This window comes from Monodelphis domestica, chromosome 1 (genome assembly GCF_027887165.1).
Source record: "Monodelphis domestica isolate mMonDom1 chromosome 1, mMonDom1.pri, whole genome shotgun sequence".
NCBI lineage: Eukaryota > Metazoa > Chordata > Mammalia > Didelphimorphia > Didelphidae > Monodelphis > Monodelphis domestica.
This window is the reverse complement of record NC_077227.1, coordinates 404,276,790-404,295,345: the sequence shown is the minus strand read 5'-3', so window position 1 is coordinate 404,295,345 and position 18,556 is coordinate 404,276,790. Positions and strand designations below refer to the sequence as shown.

General features: G+C 34.5%; 1 protein-coding gene across 1 annotated transcript in view; it reads left to right on the top strand.

The window, feature by feature from the left end:
* The window catches only part of ACTR5 (actin related protein 5), a 42,053-nt gene extending 23,755 nt beyond the window's left edge, over positions 1–18,298 (top strand). Inside the window, exons 6-9 of the mRNA XM_056811914.1 lie at positions 5,550–5,666; positions 10,395–10,534; positions 14,275–14,407; positions 17,660–18,298. Coding sequence (XP_056667892.1) covers positions 5,550–5,666; positions 10,395–10,534; positions 14,275–14,407; positions 17,660–17,917 — 648 coding nt within the window. The 3' untranslated portion in view covers positions 17,918–18,298. The remainder of the gene's footprint in view (positions 1–5,549; positions 5,667–10,394; positions 10,535–14,274; positions 14,408–17,659) is intronic.
* The last annotated feature ends 258 nt before the right edge of the window (positions 18,299–18,556 follow it).

The window sequence follows — 18,556 nt, the reverse complement described above, 5'->3', positions numbered from 1 at the left end:
AAGTCCTGCTATTTTTGTCTAAAGCTCCAAGATGAGGACAATCGAGGGTGTGTTTGACTTGATCAAGTACACAGTGAGGCTAAAAACTTGAGACAAAGCCTGAGGCTAGAATTTGATCAGTCCCCACCTGATCCAAGATTAGAGTGAAATCCAAAGCTTACACCTAAGCCTGAGGCAAGTCTTTCAGTTATCAGCATCACAGGGGCCAATTGAATCAGCAGGTGGAGGGGGATTTCAGAGCTCTCAACCTTTAGATCATTCCCCCAAACCTACCTATAATCATATAGGGGAAAATGAGCAAACAACAAAAAAAGCACCTAACTCTAAAGAACTTAAGACAAAGAACAAGGTACAGACACAGAAGGGGACAGTGAAAGCAAAGGCAAGTTCAAAAGAATAATATGGATTGGACACAGATTCTGGAAGAGCTCAAAAAAGACTTCAAAAACCAGTCTATTAGAGGTAGAGGAAAAGTGGGGAAGAGAAATGAAAGTGATGCAAGAAGAAATGGGCCAATTGAAAAAGGAGAACTAAAAACTGACAGAGGAAAACCAGGTCTTAAAAATCAGAATTGACCATCTAGAAACTAATGATTTCATGAGAAATCAAGAAACAATAAAACAGACTCAAAGAAATGAAAAAACAGAGGAAACCATCAAATATCTTATTGAAAAAACAACTGAACTAAAAATAGATCTAGGAGAGATGATTTTAAAATTACTGGACTACCTGAAGGCCATGATCAAGAAAAAACCTTGGATATATTACAAGAAATTATCAAAGACAACTTCCCAGAGATCCTTAAATAAGAAAATAAAATTGAAATTGAAAGATTTCACAGATCACGTCCAGAAAGGAATCCTCAAATGAAATGACAGCTTACAAGAATATAAGAGTTAAATTCAAGAGCCACCAAGCCAAAGAAAAAATACTTCAAGCAGTCAGAAAGAAACCATTCAAATACTATGGAGCTACAATCAGTATTCCACAGGACTTAGTGGCTTCTACATTAAAGGATCGAAAGGCATGGAAAATGATATTCAGGAAGGCAAAAGATTTGGGTTTGCAACCCAGAGTCACCTATCCAGCAAAACTGAGTATATTCTTCCAGGGGAAAAAATGGACATTCAATAAGATAGAAGATTTCTAAGCATTCCTGAGGAATAAACCAAACCTAAACAAAAAAATTTGAAGTCCAAAATGAGACACAAGAGAAGCCCAAAAAGGTAAATAAGAAAGAGAAATTTTAAGGGACTCATTAAGGTCAAAATGTTTATATATGTCTACATGGAAATAGGATTTCTGTAATTCTCAAAAATTACTTTAGTAGTAGAGAAGATAGAAGGAATTTACTCAGAAAAATGGTGAATAAATAAGCTGATTATAATGATGTAATGTATATGTAAATGTGACATGGAATCATATATATGTATGATATGATATGTATGCATATCTGACAAAGCCAACATAAAAATAGAACTGATTAAAAGATATAGGGAAAGTAATTACATCCTGATAAAAGGCAGTATAGACAATGAGGAAATGTCAGTAATCAACATGTATGCACCAAATGGTATCGCATCCAAATTTTTTTTTTTAAACCCTTACCTTCCATCTTAGAATCAATATACCATCTTAGAATCAATATCCAGTATATTGATTCTAAGACAAAAGAGTGGTAAGGGCTAGGCAATGGGGGGTCAAATGACTTGCCCAGGGTCACACAGCTAGGAAGTGTCTGAGGCCAGATTTGAACCTAGGACCTCCCATCTCTAGGCCTGACTCAATCCACTGAGCCTCAGCTTCCCCACATCCAAATTTCTAAAGGAGAAACTAGTGGAGTTGAAGGAGGAAATAGATAGTAAAACTATGCTAGTGGAAGACCTGAACCTTCCTCTATCAGATCTAGATAAATCAAACCAAAAAAATAAGAAAGAGGTAAAAGATGTGAATGAAATTTTAGAAAAACTAGAGATAATAGATATGTGGAGAAAAATAAATAGGGACAAAAAGGAATATACCTTCTTTTCAGTAGCACATGGTACATTCACAAAGATTGACTTTGTTGTACGGCATAGAAACATGGCAAAAAAGTGCAAAAGAGCAGAAATATTAAATGTAACCTTTTCAGATCATAATGCAATAAATATAATAATTAGTAAGGGTACATGGAGAGGCAAATCAAAAATTAATTGGAAATTAAATCATATCATTCCCCAAAATCAATTAGTTAAAGAACAAATCATTGAAACAATAATTTCATTGAAGAAAATGAAAGTGATGAGATCCTTTCAAAATCTATGGGATGCAGCTAAAGCAGTACTTATGGGAAAATTTATATTCTTGAGTTCATATATTAACAAATTAGGGAGGGCAAAGATCAATGAATTGGACATGCAAATTAAAAAACTAGAAAGTTGAACAAATTAAAAATCCCCAGATGAAAACTAAATTAGAGATCCTTAAAATTAAAGGAGAAATACATCAAATTAAAAGTGAAGTAACTATTGAATTAATAAATAAGACTAGAAGCTGGTACTTTGAAAAAACAAAATAGACAAAGTACTGGTCAATCTAATAAAGAAAAGGAAAGAAAAAAACCAATAGTATCAAAGATGAAAAGGGAGACCTCACCTCTAATGAAGAGGAAATTAAGACAATTTTTAAAAACAATTTTGCCCAATTATATGGCAATAAATATGACAATCTAGGTTATATGGATGAATATTTACAAAAATATAAATTGCCTAGATTAACAGAAGAAGAAATAGAATACTTAAATAATCCCATATCAGAAAAAGAAATTGAATAAGCCATCAAAGAATTCCCTAAGAATATCCCCAGGACCAGATGGATTCACAAGTGAATTCTATCAAACGTTCAAAGAACAACTAATCCCAAAACTATGCAAGCTATTTGGCATCATAAGCAAAGAAGGAATTCTACCAAATTCCTTTTATGACACAAATATGGTACTGATTCCAAAACCAGGTAGATCAAAAACAGAGAAAGAAAACTATAGACCAATCTCTTTAATGAATATAAATACAAAAATCTTAAATAAAATACTAGCAAAAAGACTATAGCAAGTTATCAGGAGGATTATCCACTATGATCAGGTGGGATTTATACCAGGAATGCAAGGATAGTTTAATATTAGGAAAACCATCCATGTAATTGACCATATCAATAATCAAACCAACAGAGATCACATGATTGTCTCAATAGATGCAGAAAAATACAAAACCCATTCCTATTGAAAACACCAGAAAGTATAGGAATAGAAGGGCCATTCCTCAAAATAATAAACAATATATATTAAAAACCATCAGCAAGTGTCATCTGCAATGGGGACAAGTTAGAAGCCTTCCTAATAAGATCAGGAGTGAAGCAAGAATGCCCATTAACACCTCTTTTATTCAATATTGTACTAGAAACTCTAGCTGTAGCAATTAGACAAGAAAAATAAATTGAAGGGATTAAAGTAGGCAATGAGGAAACTAAACTATCACTATTTGCAGATGATATGATATATTTAAAGAATCCTAGAAAATCAACTAAAAGACTAGTGGAAATAATTAACAACTATAGCAGGGTGCAAGATAAACCCACATAAATCATCAGCATTTATATATATTTCCAACAAAATTCAGCAACAGGAATTAGAAAGAGAAACTCCATTTAAAAATCACCCTAGACATAAAATATTTAGGAATTTGTCTACCAAGACAAACATGGGAATTATATGAACCGAACTACAGAACACTTTCCACACAATTAAAACTAGATCTAAATAACTGGAAAACCATTAATTGCTCATGGGTAGGATGAACTAACATAATAAAAATGATAATCTTGCCCAAATTAATTTTCTTGTTCAGTGCCATACCTATCAAACTACCAAAAAACTTTTTTATAGAATTAGAAAAATTATAACAATGTTCATTTGGAAGAACAAGAGATCAAGAATTTCAAGGGAAATAATGAAAAAAAAAAGTGAAGTATGGGGGCCTAGTAGTACCAGATCTTAAACTGTACTATAAAGCAGTGGTTATCAAAACAATATGGCTAAGAGACAGAAGGATGGATCAAAGCAAGCTAGTGTTTGATAAACCCTAAGATTCCAGCTTTTGGGTCAAGAACTTGCTTATTTGACAAAAACTGCTTGGAAAATTGGAAAACAGTAAGGGGAAAATTAGGTTTAGATCAACATCTTACACCCTATTTCAAGATAAATTTAAAATGAATAAGTGACTTAAATATAAAGAGGAAAATCATAAATAAAGTGAACATAGAATAGTATACCTGTCAGATCTGTAGGAAAGGAAGGAATTTAAGACCAAGCAAGAGATAGAAAACATGGCAAAATGTAAAATGAATGACTTTGATTATATCAAATTAAAAAGGTTTTGTACAAACAAAACCATTGCAACCAAAATTAGAAGGAAAGCAACAAACTGGGAGAACATTTTTATAACAAAATTCTGACAAAGGTTTAATTTCCCCAATCAACAAATGGCCAAGGGACATAAATAGGCAGTTTTCACATGTTGAAGTCAAAACTATCAATAAGCACTTGAAAAAGTGTTCTGGGTGGGGGGTTGGGGGAGGCAGCTGGGTCACTCAGTGGATTGAGAGTCACACCCAGAGATGGGAGGTCCTGGGTTCAAATTTGGTCTCAGATAATTCCTAGCTGTGTGACCCTGGAGGGCAATTTGGAACTATGCCCAAAGGGCGCTAAAAGACTGCCTGCTCTTTGCTCCAGCCATACCACTATTGTGTTTGTACCCCAAAGAGATAATAAGGAAAAAAGACTTACAAAAATATTTATAGCTGTGTTCTTTGTGGTGGCAAAAAAATTGGAAAATGAGGGGGTGTTCATTGGTTGAGGAATGGCTGAACAAATTGTGGTATCTGTTGGTGATGGAATACTATTGTGCTCAAAGGAATAATGAACTGGAGGAACTCCATGTGAACTGGAACGACCTCCAGGAAGTGATGCAGAATGAAAGGAGCAGAACCAGGAGAACATTATACACAGAGACTGATACACTATGGTACAATCAAATGCAATAGACTTCTCTACTAACAGCAATGCAATGATCCAGGACAATCCAGAGGGACTTATGAGAAAGAACACAATCCACATCCAGAGAAAGAACTGTGGGAACAGAAACACAGAAGAAAAACATATGATCAATCATGTGGTTCAGTAGGGATCTGATTAGGGTTTTAATGTTAAAAGACCACTCTGTTGCAAATATGAATGACATGGAAATAGGTTCTGATCAATGGTACATGTCCCAGTGGAATTACTTGTTAGCTCCAAGGGGAAAGGAGAAAATCATGAATCATGTAACCATGGGAAAATATTCTAAATTTTAAAAAAAGATGGTCATTAATGTAAGATCATTTTATAAGCCTAGGAAGTTTTTCACATTATATAAAATTGTGAACTTTCAGATAAGATCATATTCCTTTCTGTGTCAGGTTACATTTAGAATTAAGGCTAATACCCTTGTTCACTAAAAGAATCTCTTTTATTTTAGACACCTGACTTGGAGCAACTTGAACAATCTCTAGAAGATGTTGAAAACATGAATGATTTCGAACCTCTGTTTTCTGAGGAAACACCTGAAGTAGAGAAGCCAGTTACTACTGTGCAGGTTTGACTCTAGCATATAATCTGTCATCATTTTATGGGATCTATTTTTTAATACTTTAAAGAATCTGTGATCATATCAACGTGGGTATTTTTTGTTAGTAAGAATTGTATCTTATATACTCATCCTGTGTTATTCTTCATTTTTCTCTTCCCATAAATCCTTTATAGATGTTCTAAATCCTTATGCCAAAGCATTTTGTCTGATTCTTTTTCTGTTTTGTGGGCAACTGTTATAATACTTAGGCCACTCTTTATTACTTGTGCCAGCCCAACTTTTTTCCAGTCATACTTGTCTTCAGTGTCTTTTATACTGCTTGAATAGAAGTTGTTCTGGGCTGGACATGACTTAGGCCAGTCTCCTAGTAGTTTAGGTTTAATATTGAAACAAAATGAAGAATCAGTTAGCAACTAACAGAAAGAGATTAACTTAGCCATAGCAGGAGAAATCTACTTATAGGGGTAGACATTGGGGATACCTCAAGTTGATTCAGCTGAGCAGAGCTCCATTGCTTGTGTTACCCGTTGTGGTGTACCAGGCAAATCTCCCTCTCTCTCCCAGACTACAAGGTACTGAGGCCATGAGAAAGTGATTTCAGCAGTCTGAACCCCTTAGTCCTCTGAGCCAACCAAGAAAAATCTCATTATCTTTAAGGAAAAATGTGCCTAATCTTGTATGGAGCATGAGTTGATCAGAGAGGGGTTAAGATATCACTCCAAGAAAACATTGTTGATTATATATAAATCCTGAATACAACCACCATGTGTTTTTCCATTGCCTTTTGATGGGGACACCAATAACATGATAATATCACCTAGTAATTATAATCTGGCTTTTGAAATTCAGTTCTTTGAAATCAAATCTATAGTTGGAAGTTTTATCTGCCTCAAAGCAGGAAGGTCTACCATATCATCCATCTCTTGATGTCCCTTTTATTCTAACTTGAGTCTGAAGAGCAAGGGTTAGGTATCGACTTAATGGGGAAAATTTTGAGTAATTAGTTGAACCTTCACAAGACCACCTGATTTTTCATTGTGTTATTAAGAAAAGTCTGAGTTCTTGAAAGCTGTACCAGCAAAATACAATCTTTGGACTGTTCTACCATGTTGGAAAGGTTTTAAGAATGGTCCCAGTCCTAATATAAAATTTGTTTTGCATTATTGCACTTGTATAACCTATATCAAATTGTTTGTCTCTTCAGGGGTGGGGAAAGAAAGAGGGGAAAGAACTTAGAACTCAAAAAAATTTTTTAGTAAAAAATATTTTTACAGGCAATTGGAAGAAAAGAAAGAGTAGTTCTAGTAACTGAATCTGTTTTCCAAAAACCAGCATAGCTAACTATAGAGAGGCTTTTCATTAGATAAGGCAGACTGCTTGGTGATGATGATTTTCTTTAGTATATAAAAATCTCTGAAACAAAAGATTTAAAGTGACCCTTGGTTCTGAACAACTTCCTTGTGCCTCTGTATTGATGCTAGACTAGTGGAAAAGCAAACAAGGGATGCTAAATATAAGTAGCTTTTAATATAGTCTGTAAATAATAGCTTAGCTGTAGGTATTCTGAAAGTGATGTCTTTGTCTAGTGAGTCTTCATATTATTCAAAGAACCAAGTTGTATCATTCTTGACCTGGAAGAAAGGGGGGGGGGGGAATCTAAGTAAATAGATGATGTTTCACAGACCACCCCCCTGGAGAGACAAAGGCATCGTCATCTGAGGTAATGAAAACGAAATACAAATATTTTGTAGAACACTGGACATTTCTAAACCCTTAATTTATTTACAAAGAGACCACTAGAAAGATAAGTCTAATTTTATTTGCCAACAACTTACAAAGGATGAGGAGCCAGAGAAGCTCTTAAATTAAATGAATTTTTACTTAAATATTGGTTGGCTTCAGTGTCTCTAGGTGGTTTTGGGGGTGGTGGTAAAAAACATGTTAGAAAATGTGATTCAAGAATAAGAAATCAGAGATGCCAAAGACTTGTAGACTGTATAAAAGCATCCCCTATATATGAGAAATATTTTATTTAGGAAGAAAATTAGGATGGTAATTCATCATAAGCATGTACATAGTGAATATCAAATGGCGTTGTGCAAAATGAAATGATTATATTTTAACAGATAGGACATAGTTTGTTACCAATGTGATAGTATAAAGACAGCTGATTCAAGTGACTATCAGACCACTAACTTACTTTAGAGTAAAGATCATAATCAATGCCAGATTAAAAGATAATATAAGCAAGAAGATATGCCTTGTGATTGAGTCAACTCCAACTTGATCTGGTTAAATAAGCCATTTATTGTTAACGCCCCCAAAATAAAAATGGATGAAAGAACAGATATTGACATAGAATATCACCATTTCCTGACAAAGTTTAACAGATATAAATTTATTGCTACAACAAAGAGACCAAAATAGCTGGCTGCAAACCATATTAGCCAGCAAACATTTGATCTTCTTGCTAAGTGAAGAGATATTGTAACCAGCAATTTAAAACATAAACTTATTTTTAAACTCTTACTGTGGAGGATGGTGAAAGATTTGATTGTCATCTCATAAAACAGGCAAATGCAGTGGAAGGAAGTTTATAGAAAGCCTTATAGGAAACCAAACTAAGCCATAGTATGGTGAGAATGTTTAAGGATGAAACTTGGAGGACAGTAAACAGATGAAAAACAAAAAAGATCTGTCAACATTTCAATAACTTCATTAATGAAAGTAGAATTTCCACATTTATATTCTGATATCACAGTCCCTGAAGTATTGTTTGAGGAAGTAGACATGACAGTAAAGAAAACAAAGATGCGAAGAGCTACTGGACTAGACCAAGTATTGAAGGTGACATAGTTCTGACGATATTAAAGGATCAGACCTCAAGAAATCTGAAAGAGCAGAGTATACTTAATTTTTTGGAAAATCTCAGGCCTTATTTTTACCACAAACAGACCAAGAAAATATTAGTAACTTCTAGCCCTTATTCTTACTTTCTTATCTTTGCAAAAATTTTTTTTCGAGACTACCCGTCTATCTAGGGAAGAGTTTAGAAAGAGATAAGTAAGTTTTCATAAATTATATTCTATAGCACATTATATATCCTTGCAGCTACTCAATTGACATAAAGGTATTAAGAATACAAAACTTTTTTTAGCACTTAAGTATCTATTGACTAACAAAATTTGATTCAGAAGAAAAAAACAACCTTAGAACTTCTCTTAATAAGGTGTCTTATGTGTAATTAAAATCATATAGGAGTCCTTGGGAAAAATGTTAACAACCAAAATAACTTTGGCCTTCTGATTATTACATCAAGTGACAAATGTAATAGAGCATTTGCCACCACCATGACATAGCACAGGATTCAAATGTAAAAGATTCCTTGTTGAGAACAAATGCTGCTATTTTCACTAAACCAGTGCATCATCATGGAGGCTAATCACTTCTAACTTAAAAACATTACTTTGCCTTCTAAATGAGAACTGTAAGCTTTGAGTATTACCTGAATGTTTATGCAGGAAGTTTCACATTAAGGGTCATCCAAGGGGCAATGGAAAAAGACGTTCATGGTAAGTACGAGAGTATTATAGCATCAAGGAAGAATTGCAGTGACAGGCTTCATTAGTTTTCACACAATGGTGAGAGCTAAAGAAAGACCCCTCTTCATCTCCCCTTTGTCTCCCTGCTCCCTGCATGTGTGGACCCCCTAGGAGAATTATGAAAGGACAAAAGAGTCTCATAGGAGGTCTCAAGAAAATGAAACAAAAGTGCATGCTTTGTGACTGAGGCATGGCAGAATACATTTCAGCTTATGAATGAAATGAAATATACTGCATTGGAAGAAACAACAAATACTAGAATTCCAGAGAAATATGGGAAATCTTTGAAATGATGCAGATTAAATAGAACTAAGAGAACAGTTATATAATGGCTTGGCAATGAAATAAAAAGAAAACTAAAATAAAACTATATGCTTTCTAACTTCAGTAACCAATCTTGGTCCTAGAGAAGAAATAAGAAAGCACTGTCCTTTCAGTAAAGAGGTCATATACTATGTATATAGAAGACGTCTTTCTAGGCTTTTTTTTTTTTTAACCTTACCTTTCGTCTTAGAATCAATATTGTGTATTGGTTCCAAGGTAGAAGAGTATTAAGGGCTAGGCAATGGGAGTTAAGTGACTTGCCCAGGGTCACACAATTGGGAAGTGTCTGAGGTCAGATTTGAAGCCAGGATCTCTCATCTCCAGGCCTGGCTCTCAATCCACTGAGCCACCCAGAAGCTCCTTTTGTATCTTTTTGATGGATGGAATCATTGCATAAGAATTACAGTTGTCATATTAGGTTGTTGGGGGAAGGGTTGTTTGGGGTGGGGTTGTTGGTTTTATTTGTTTGTTTATTTTTAGATTGGGTGTCACTCTCTAGCCCATTGTGGGAGTGGGCTTTCTTCAAAGATTAACTCAAGGGGGCAGCTGGGTAGTACTCAGTATTGATTCCAAGATGGAAGGTAAGGGTTTATATTTTAAAAAAAAAAAAAAGATTAACTCAAGTCTTACCTTACTGTTAACTTTTTTGAATACCCTTGTTCCCAAACTTCTGAGAGAGCCTTGTGTATAGTAGCTGTACAGAAAGAAAAGTTGGAAAAAGAAACTGAGTTTTAAATATGGCTAAAGAAGGTTGTAAAGAATCATTATAATCTATTGTAACCTGCTTTGTCACATTTTGTTTTTAAAGCCCATGTTTAACTTAGCAGAATATCATCAGCTATTTCTTGGTACAGAAAGAATTCGAGCTCCAGAAATCATTTTCCAGCCATCTCTTATAGGAGAAGAACAGGCTGGGATAGCAGAAACTATTCAGTATGTTTTGGATAGGTGAGTTAACAATATTGTTTGTCTTTCTTTTCCTGTGCCATTTACCAGAGGCCTTTATTTTAAGGTATATTTGATTAAGCACATATCTGAGTATTAGGAACTTCTTGGATATGTCTCATCCCGGTTTTTTCATTGATTTTCTTCATTTAGTAATCTATCTTATGTGTGTTTAAAACAAAAGGTTATATAAAACTCAATTTTATTTCTTCTTTAAATTTGTGTTTTTGTATTGGTGGAGCCAAGCTGGGGACTGACAAAAGTTTTGAAATAATGAAGCCAAACATACTTGAACTACTGTTCATTCTGATTATCCTTTCCCTAAAGCCTTGTTCTCTTACTCTAGGTCAGTGATGGTATATCTTTAGCACAGGTGCCAAGATGACACACAGAGCACTCTCTGTGAGCACATGGCTGCCCTCCCCTCAAGCCACACCTCACCCCCCAAGTTGTTTACTAGAAAGGCAGAGGGACTCAGGCGGAGCTGCTCCCCTCTCCCTGTCCACCATGCCTGATGACATTTTTTTACATCCCCCACCCCTCTGCCCAGCAGCCCATTGGGAACGCACAGGGGGTAAGGTGGGCGGCTCACAGGTGGCAGAGAAGAATGCCCAATCCACTCCTCTCTCCTCACCTCACCCACCCAGCAGCCCAATATGAGCACTTCCTTCTTATCCTGTGTGGGGTAAAGGGGATGGGGTGCACCTAGCACTTGATTGGGGAGGAGCACTTCATTCAGTCTTGGGAGATGGGGTGGAGATGGGGCCAGGCACTTCATCTCTAAAAGGTTCACCATCACTGCTCTAGGTTGAATTTAACCTTATCATCCCTGAAACTGATGGAAAAATATCAGAGCAAAGTTGCATGTGTTGTTTTTTTTCTTATATTGCTGATTTACACTTTCCCTGTTGCATAGAGATAAATATAGTAAAATCTGGTATCTGTCATAATGTCAGTAGAATTGTTACCAGCATTTTTGATATTGCCAGTACAGTAAGAACTGATCTTTGAATAATGACTTTGAAACACCATGGGCGAGATTTTGAAGGGTCTTCGGAAGTGTTGATTATCAAAGCCTGGAGGGTTATGATTTGTTTAATGGCACATACGTAGTAAATAGCAGAGCCAAGACTTAAACCTATTTCTTCAGGTTCTACATACAGGACTCTTTCTGCTGCAATATTGTTCATATTAATTTCATGTCCTTTATGATTAGATACTTTTCCTACACATTTTAAAATCCTTAATTTTGATGAGTCATAGTTTATTAAGCATTTTATTGCAGCATTGATTTTTTATCTGAACATATTTATCTTAAGGTTTTTATTTAAATATAGAATATTTCTGTAATTTTTAAAGTGGACAATCAAATTATCATACCTCACAATTGTAACAGTTAACATTTAGGGAAACTGAGGTAGGTAGAAATTTGTTTCTCTCTGCAAGGAGTATTATATTTTTAGAGTTTTATTAAAGGTTGAGAATTTAAGAAAAAATACAAGTAAGAAAGGCATATGCCGGGTAGACCAAGAGGCCCAATTCAATTTCACTCACATCATTGCCTGCGGAGACAGGAAAAGAAGAGACCCTGCCTATGGTGGAGACCCTTTAAATAATAACTTGCTCTTGGCCCAGGTGAGAATTCAGTGAGATTACAAAGCATTCTGGGGAAGTGGAGCAAGGACTTCTGAAGTCCTGGATTCAAGTCTCCATTTTTACACAATGATATATCAGTACATAAAAAGATGACCAAATTATTATTAAATGTGTTTTGTTGTATTTAAAATAGTTGAAAAAAGATATTAATGATTGATATTTATGATAATCTATTGACTGGGGTAGTTAAATAATAAGAACCCCCTTTCCTCAATCATGTGAGGAACATCCTTGACCATAACTTGCCCACTTACTTTTCCTTTGGAGATAGAGGAAAAACTGTTTTGCAGCAAAAACTCTTCATTATGGTAGATATCCTGTTTATATCAACAAAGTGCTTAAAAGGAGGAGATGTGATCCTTAGAGAAATTTGAAAATATAATTTATAGTTAATAATCCATTTCTGGGGTACTCCAACAGTTGATTTTAAGTTTAATCAATAAGGCTTTAACTTCTCTGGGCCTCAATTTTCCATCTATTACTTTAATAAACATTAATTTGCTACCTTTTAGAAATAATTGCAGAACAGTGGTTTGAAATAGCAATGAAAATTTGAAGTGCTTAGGAGGGTACAGAGTTAGATCTCATATGAACTTCTAAGATCATCTAGTCCCATTTGCTAATTTTTGTAGATGAAGAAACTGAGGCCCAGAGATGTTATGGTTCATTTAATGACACACAGATAGTAAATAGCAGAGCCAAAACTTAAACCTATTTCTTCTGGTTCTACATTCCAGGACTCTTTCTGCTGCAATACAGGTCATATAATTTCATGTCTTGTGATTAGATACTTTTCCTAAGCTATTTTTAAACCCTTAATTTTGATGCATTATAATTTATCAAACATTTTGTTGCAACATTTATTTTTGATATGAACATATGTACAGTTTTAATTTACATTTTTGTTTTAATATAGAACATTTCCATAATTTTTAAAGTGGACAGCCAAATTATCACACCAAACAATATACACAGACTTTATCTAGAAACCCCTAGGAATAAACTAGAATAATTGTGGGAATAAAGAATAAATGGATTAAAGTACAAATGTGTGTGCTTTGGGAGACTGTATTATTTATATAATTCAAATGTTTAGTTCTCTATGTTTATGAGAGGCCTCATTCTTTGAAAATAATGATATTTAAAGAAAAGCATATATTAGAAATGAAGGGTTTAAAAGAGTTTAAATCTGGAGATGACCATTTGAGATAGAGGAAATTAGAAGTATCTTATGTATAGTGATGGATTTCTTCTATGAGTATTTATAAAAAATTTCTACAGATCTTTTATGCACCTAAAATTTGTATAACTTAAAAAATTACACAGAATGTAATATGAAAATTTTAGATAAAAATTATTTGGAATTGGAAGAAAGAAGAAGGAAACTCAGATAACTGAAGACATGGAAAGTTTCTGTGGCAGTTTAGAGTCTGTCTTTTAGTGAACCCCTTCATTAGTATGAATAAGCAAATCTATTTTGAATTTTTTTCCATTTTCAAGTTTAATATTTTAAAAAATGAAACTAGCATAATAGACTCTTACTGTTTCCATGCTATATGGAATAGTATTATAGTGGAATCCTTTTGGCACATCACTAACCAGGTATTTCTTGGATGAGGTTCCATTTATCTAAACTCTGCTTTATAACAAATAGTGCTATAGCAAAGTTGTAGTACTTCAATAACATTAATACTTAAACACCCCCACTCCCACCCCTTTTTAGTTGTATTAATTGATTCAGTGCCTAGGAAGTTGTAGGCACTCAAATATTATTGAATGAAATAAGTTAGCCATCAGGTTCAAGGCATTATCAATCAATAAGCATGTGCCTGTGCTAGATTTGAAGATATTAAAAAAAGAATGAAAGTCTCAGTTTTCAAGGAGCTTACATTCTCTACATAGTGCCAAACAACTAAATAGATAAAAATATCTGATTGATTGAAATTGTTTAAGTCAAGGTATCTGGATGATGAATGGTGCAATTTTTCACTTTTCATTCAGATGTTTTAATAGTCAAACATCTTGTTTTCAGATGTTTGGAAGAAAATGTATTTGGAAATCTGAATTAAAACACTTTTTGGTTTCAGGTATCCTAAAGAAATACAGGAAGCCCTTGTCCAAAATGTTTTCCTCACTGGTGGAAATGTGATGTATCCTGGAATGAAATCTAGGATTGAGAAAGAACTGCTTGAAATGAGACCCTTCCAGTCTTCTTTTCAGGTATAGATTACATCGTAAAACACTTTTATGGGCTTGCATTATTGCTATTATGTAATGATAGGGAAGTACTTTTCATTCCTTTTCACTGGTTTTGATTTTCAAGATCTCTATACTTTTTAAATCTTGATAAAATTTTCCCATGAATATATATGCACTATCATAAACATATTACTTTTATCATTTATGACAATCCAGTCCTTGTCAATTGGTATCTTATTTGAAATCTTTTCTCTCTTCAATTTTTTTTGCTCTCCCTCTATAATTATTGTTCTTGATCTGGTATGTCATTCTGTATGCCATGTTTTAATGCTTAAGTATTTGTGGCCAAATTTAGTAACTCCCTTAGCTTCCATATTCTCCTTAGGATTTTGAGAAACAATATATACATATATGTGCACACATACATATAAAATCTTTACAAATGTATTTTTAAAAGTTATATTTCATACTCACCCATTTTCACTCATGCCTAATTTTATCTCTGCCTTCTGTTTCTGAAATTTCTATAGCCAACATTACTAAGACCTTGGCTGAATTTAGGCTTCTGGAGCTGGTGAGTCTAGAATTCAGATGGAAGAAAGAAACAGATTGGGACAGGAGACTGGCCCAGTAAAGCTTCAAGGCCCAAATGGGACTATTTTTTCTTGGCTCTGTCTTGTGAAGTCACAACTAGTACTAGAATCTAGATATACTGATTCTTAGTATATATACTAAAGTATTCTAAAGTATAAAATATAACCAAAAATACTAATGTTTACTGAAATATAACTCATCATTAGTACATACATCTTTTATAAAATTCTTACCTTTTGTTTTAGAATTAATACTGTATATTGGTTCTAAGGCAGAACAATAAAGACTAGGCAGTAGGGATTAAATAACTTCCCCAGGGTCACACAGGAAGTGTCTGAGGTCAGATTTGAACCCAATACTTCTCATCTCTAGGCCTGACTCTCAATATGCTGAATCACCCAGCTGTGCCCCTTCATCTGTTTTTATAATAATATATAATAAAGATAAAATTATTCTTTAAAAATACTCAAACCCTTAAACTACAGAATAGAAAATTTTATGTTAGAGGCATTAAGAAGAAACCAAATCATTTTGTTTTGAAGCTTTTTGCACTTTTCATTGATCATAACTATATCTCAGTGCCCTGGAGAGAAGTAACTAAAAAAAAGTTATGTAGGTACAAGACCAAAGGTGCCTTTTCTTTCTATAACAACAATGCAGATCTCTTTGTCTCTCATATGAGTATAGCAATATAATGCTTGCAGAACTCTTTACATGTTGCCATATTTGATTCTCACAAAATTTTATAGATAAATTCACTTAATTACACTATTGTTTAACCCTCATCTCTTCACCATATCTCTATATAATAGCATGATAGATTCTGTCAAATATATTGATGAAATCTGGGTCACCTTTTTTATTGCATGCCTTTGAATTATTCGTATAATAACACTCAGAGAAAGAGAAGTTAATCTGCCATGAACTATCTTTTTTGTTGTTGTTAAATTTTTTACTTTTTTTGGTTCTCAAGCTTTTTTCTTCCTTATTGCTTCTATTCCCCACTCTTTGTTTAGGAGAGTTTAAAAAATACAGAACCTTGGTATCAAATAATATAAATATAATATAATAATAATATAATACAAATAATATAATAAGCAAAACTAATTCTTATATTGGCTACAACCAAAAATTTGTGTCTCATTTTGCTTATTACGCTTTCTGTCACTGGGGGGAGGCAAAATTCTTCATAATTGGTCCTCAGCTATTGTGGTGTTAATCAGAGTTCTTAAGTCTGAGAATTGTTCATTTATTACAGATTTGATGTTATAAAATATAAATTATATTCTTGGTTCTACTTATTCAATTCTGCATAATTTCATACACATTTTCTCAGATTTTTCATTCGGAATATTTATTGCTTGCATTCAAATATATGACACTACCAATCAGAATATTGAGTAACACAGGGTATGGGACTGACAGTATGTCAAATCTTGTATTCCTGTGTTTTGAAATTTTTTTCCCTAGTTAGTAGTTCTCAAAGTTTTAGGGCTGTAATGGTGAACTTATGGCACAGGTGCTAAAGATGGCATGCAGAACATTCTTTGTGGGCACTCAGCCACCCATCCCCCAGTTCATTAATAGGTGAAGCTTCTCTCTTCCCCCTCTCTATCGTGCCCAACAACATTTTTCATATCCCCTGCCCCTCTGCCCAGCAGCCCAGTGGGAGCACATGGGGTAAGGTCAGCAGCTCACAGGCAGCAGAGTAGGAGGGGAGGGGAGCACTTAGACCACTTCTCCTCATCTCTATACTCCTTGAGGACATTCTTCACTTCACCAGCTCCTTCACCCAGCAGTCCAATAGGGGTGCTTTCTCCCTCCCCTGTGTAGGGTAAGGGGGAGGCATACCCATCATGTGGTGGTGGAGAAGGGTATGGCAAGAGGTTGAGGGGGGGGGGGAGCCTGGAACTCTGTTCTAAGAGATTCGCCATTACTGTCCTAAGGGGATCTAATAAAGCCTTTCAGCAGTGCACAAAGTCAGAACTATTTTCATACTAAGACAGTATTTGCCTATTAAAATATTCTTCCTTTTTCTAGTTATATGTCTGTCTGAAACTAAATTTTCTTCATATACTTCAACCAAAATAACATATCCCAATAGACTAAATCCAGAAGCAGACATTAGAGATCCAAGAATATATATAAAGCAATGTCATTGTTCTCACTTTTTTAAAGTTATTTTTCATACAAGATGTTAACATGTAATGGGTTTTTTATTATTTTAAATGACTTAAAATTTTATCAGTTTTAATTTATAACATGTTTAAGAGCGATAGATATAGCCCACATAAACAAAAGCTCTTTGGGATTCTAAGCAATTTTCAAGAGTGCAAAGGGGTCCCGAGACCAAAAAGTTTTGAGCGCTGCTGCCATGAGTTTTTGCTTATTTATTATTTTGTTCTGTTAATTGGAGTTTGGTAAGGTAAATTTCACCTCAGATATCTTCCAAATTGATTCGCAAAGTGTTGGCATAAGGTTTTACATATAGATAATTTTTTTCTTTTTTAAATCAAGATTTGACTTGGTATAGTTATTAGGGTTTCATGGGACATTATTTGTGATATATCTGGTTCTGTGTAATAAGTTGTATTAATTTAGAGCTTGCTAAGCCATAGACTTTGATTTGATGTAATCCTAATTAATTAGCTTTCTCGATTGAATGTTTTTCTTTTTTAGGTCCAGGTTGCTTCTAATCCTGTATTGGATGCCTGGTATGGAGCTCGAGATTGGGCCCTAGAGCATATGAATCGTGAGGAAGGCTGGATAACCCGGAAGGATTATGAAGAAAAAGGGGGAGAATATCTTAAAGAGCATAGTGCTTCAAACATTTATGTCCCCATTCGGGTTCCAAAACAGACTCCACGAACATCAGAAGCCCAGGCATCAAGCAAAGTAGCCGGAGTTAGTGTAAGCAATCCTTGTGAGCAAGTATAGCAAGACTCCTGCACACACAATCCTCCCACAGAAGCGACATTAGGGAAACAGCTTCTGTGTCATGAACTCTTAAAGTGCCAGAATATGGGTCTGTACAGAATTGTTTGCTGTGCAGTCAGCCTGATAATCCAAGATAGCAACTTCTCCTTTAGGGGAATAATTAGGAAACGCTTTTTGACTTTGGGAGCTACACTGATTTTTCCATGGACTCTAGAAACTTTTCAGCGCCTTGGTATTTTTGACCATTTTGGAAAGGATTCTGGAATTGTGCAGATATACAAATGGAAACAGAGGATATAGTAGGAGGGAACAAATGGTTCAAGATGTGGTTTATTGTTATGTTTTATCTTTTTTTAATAAAATATATTTTTCTTAATGTGCCACCTGCAGTGTTCATTTTAATATTGAAGTAATTACATATATGTCCAGCAGAGGGAGATCTTTCTCTTTTTTTTTTTTAAGTTACTACCTTAATATAATAAAAACACTTGGAATAAAAGAATATGTGACTTGAATAGTCCCTGGGAAGTGTATAGTCCAATTCTCTCATTTTATATGAATATGAAAATTGAGGCCCAGAGAGGGAGAAATCATTTGCCCAATACCATATAGCTAATCACTTTTTTTCTTGCCAGTTTT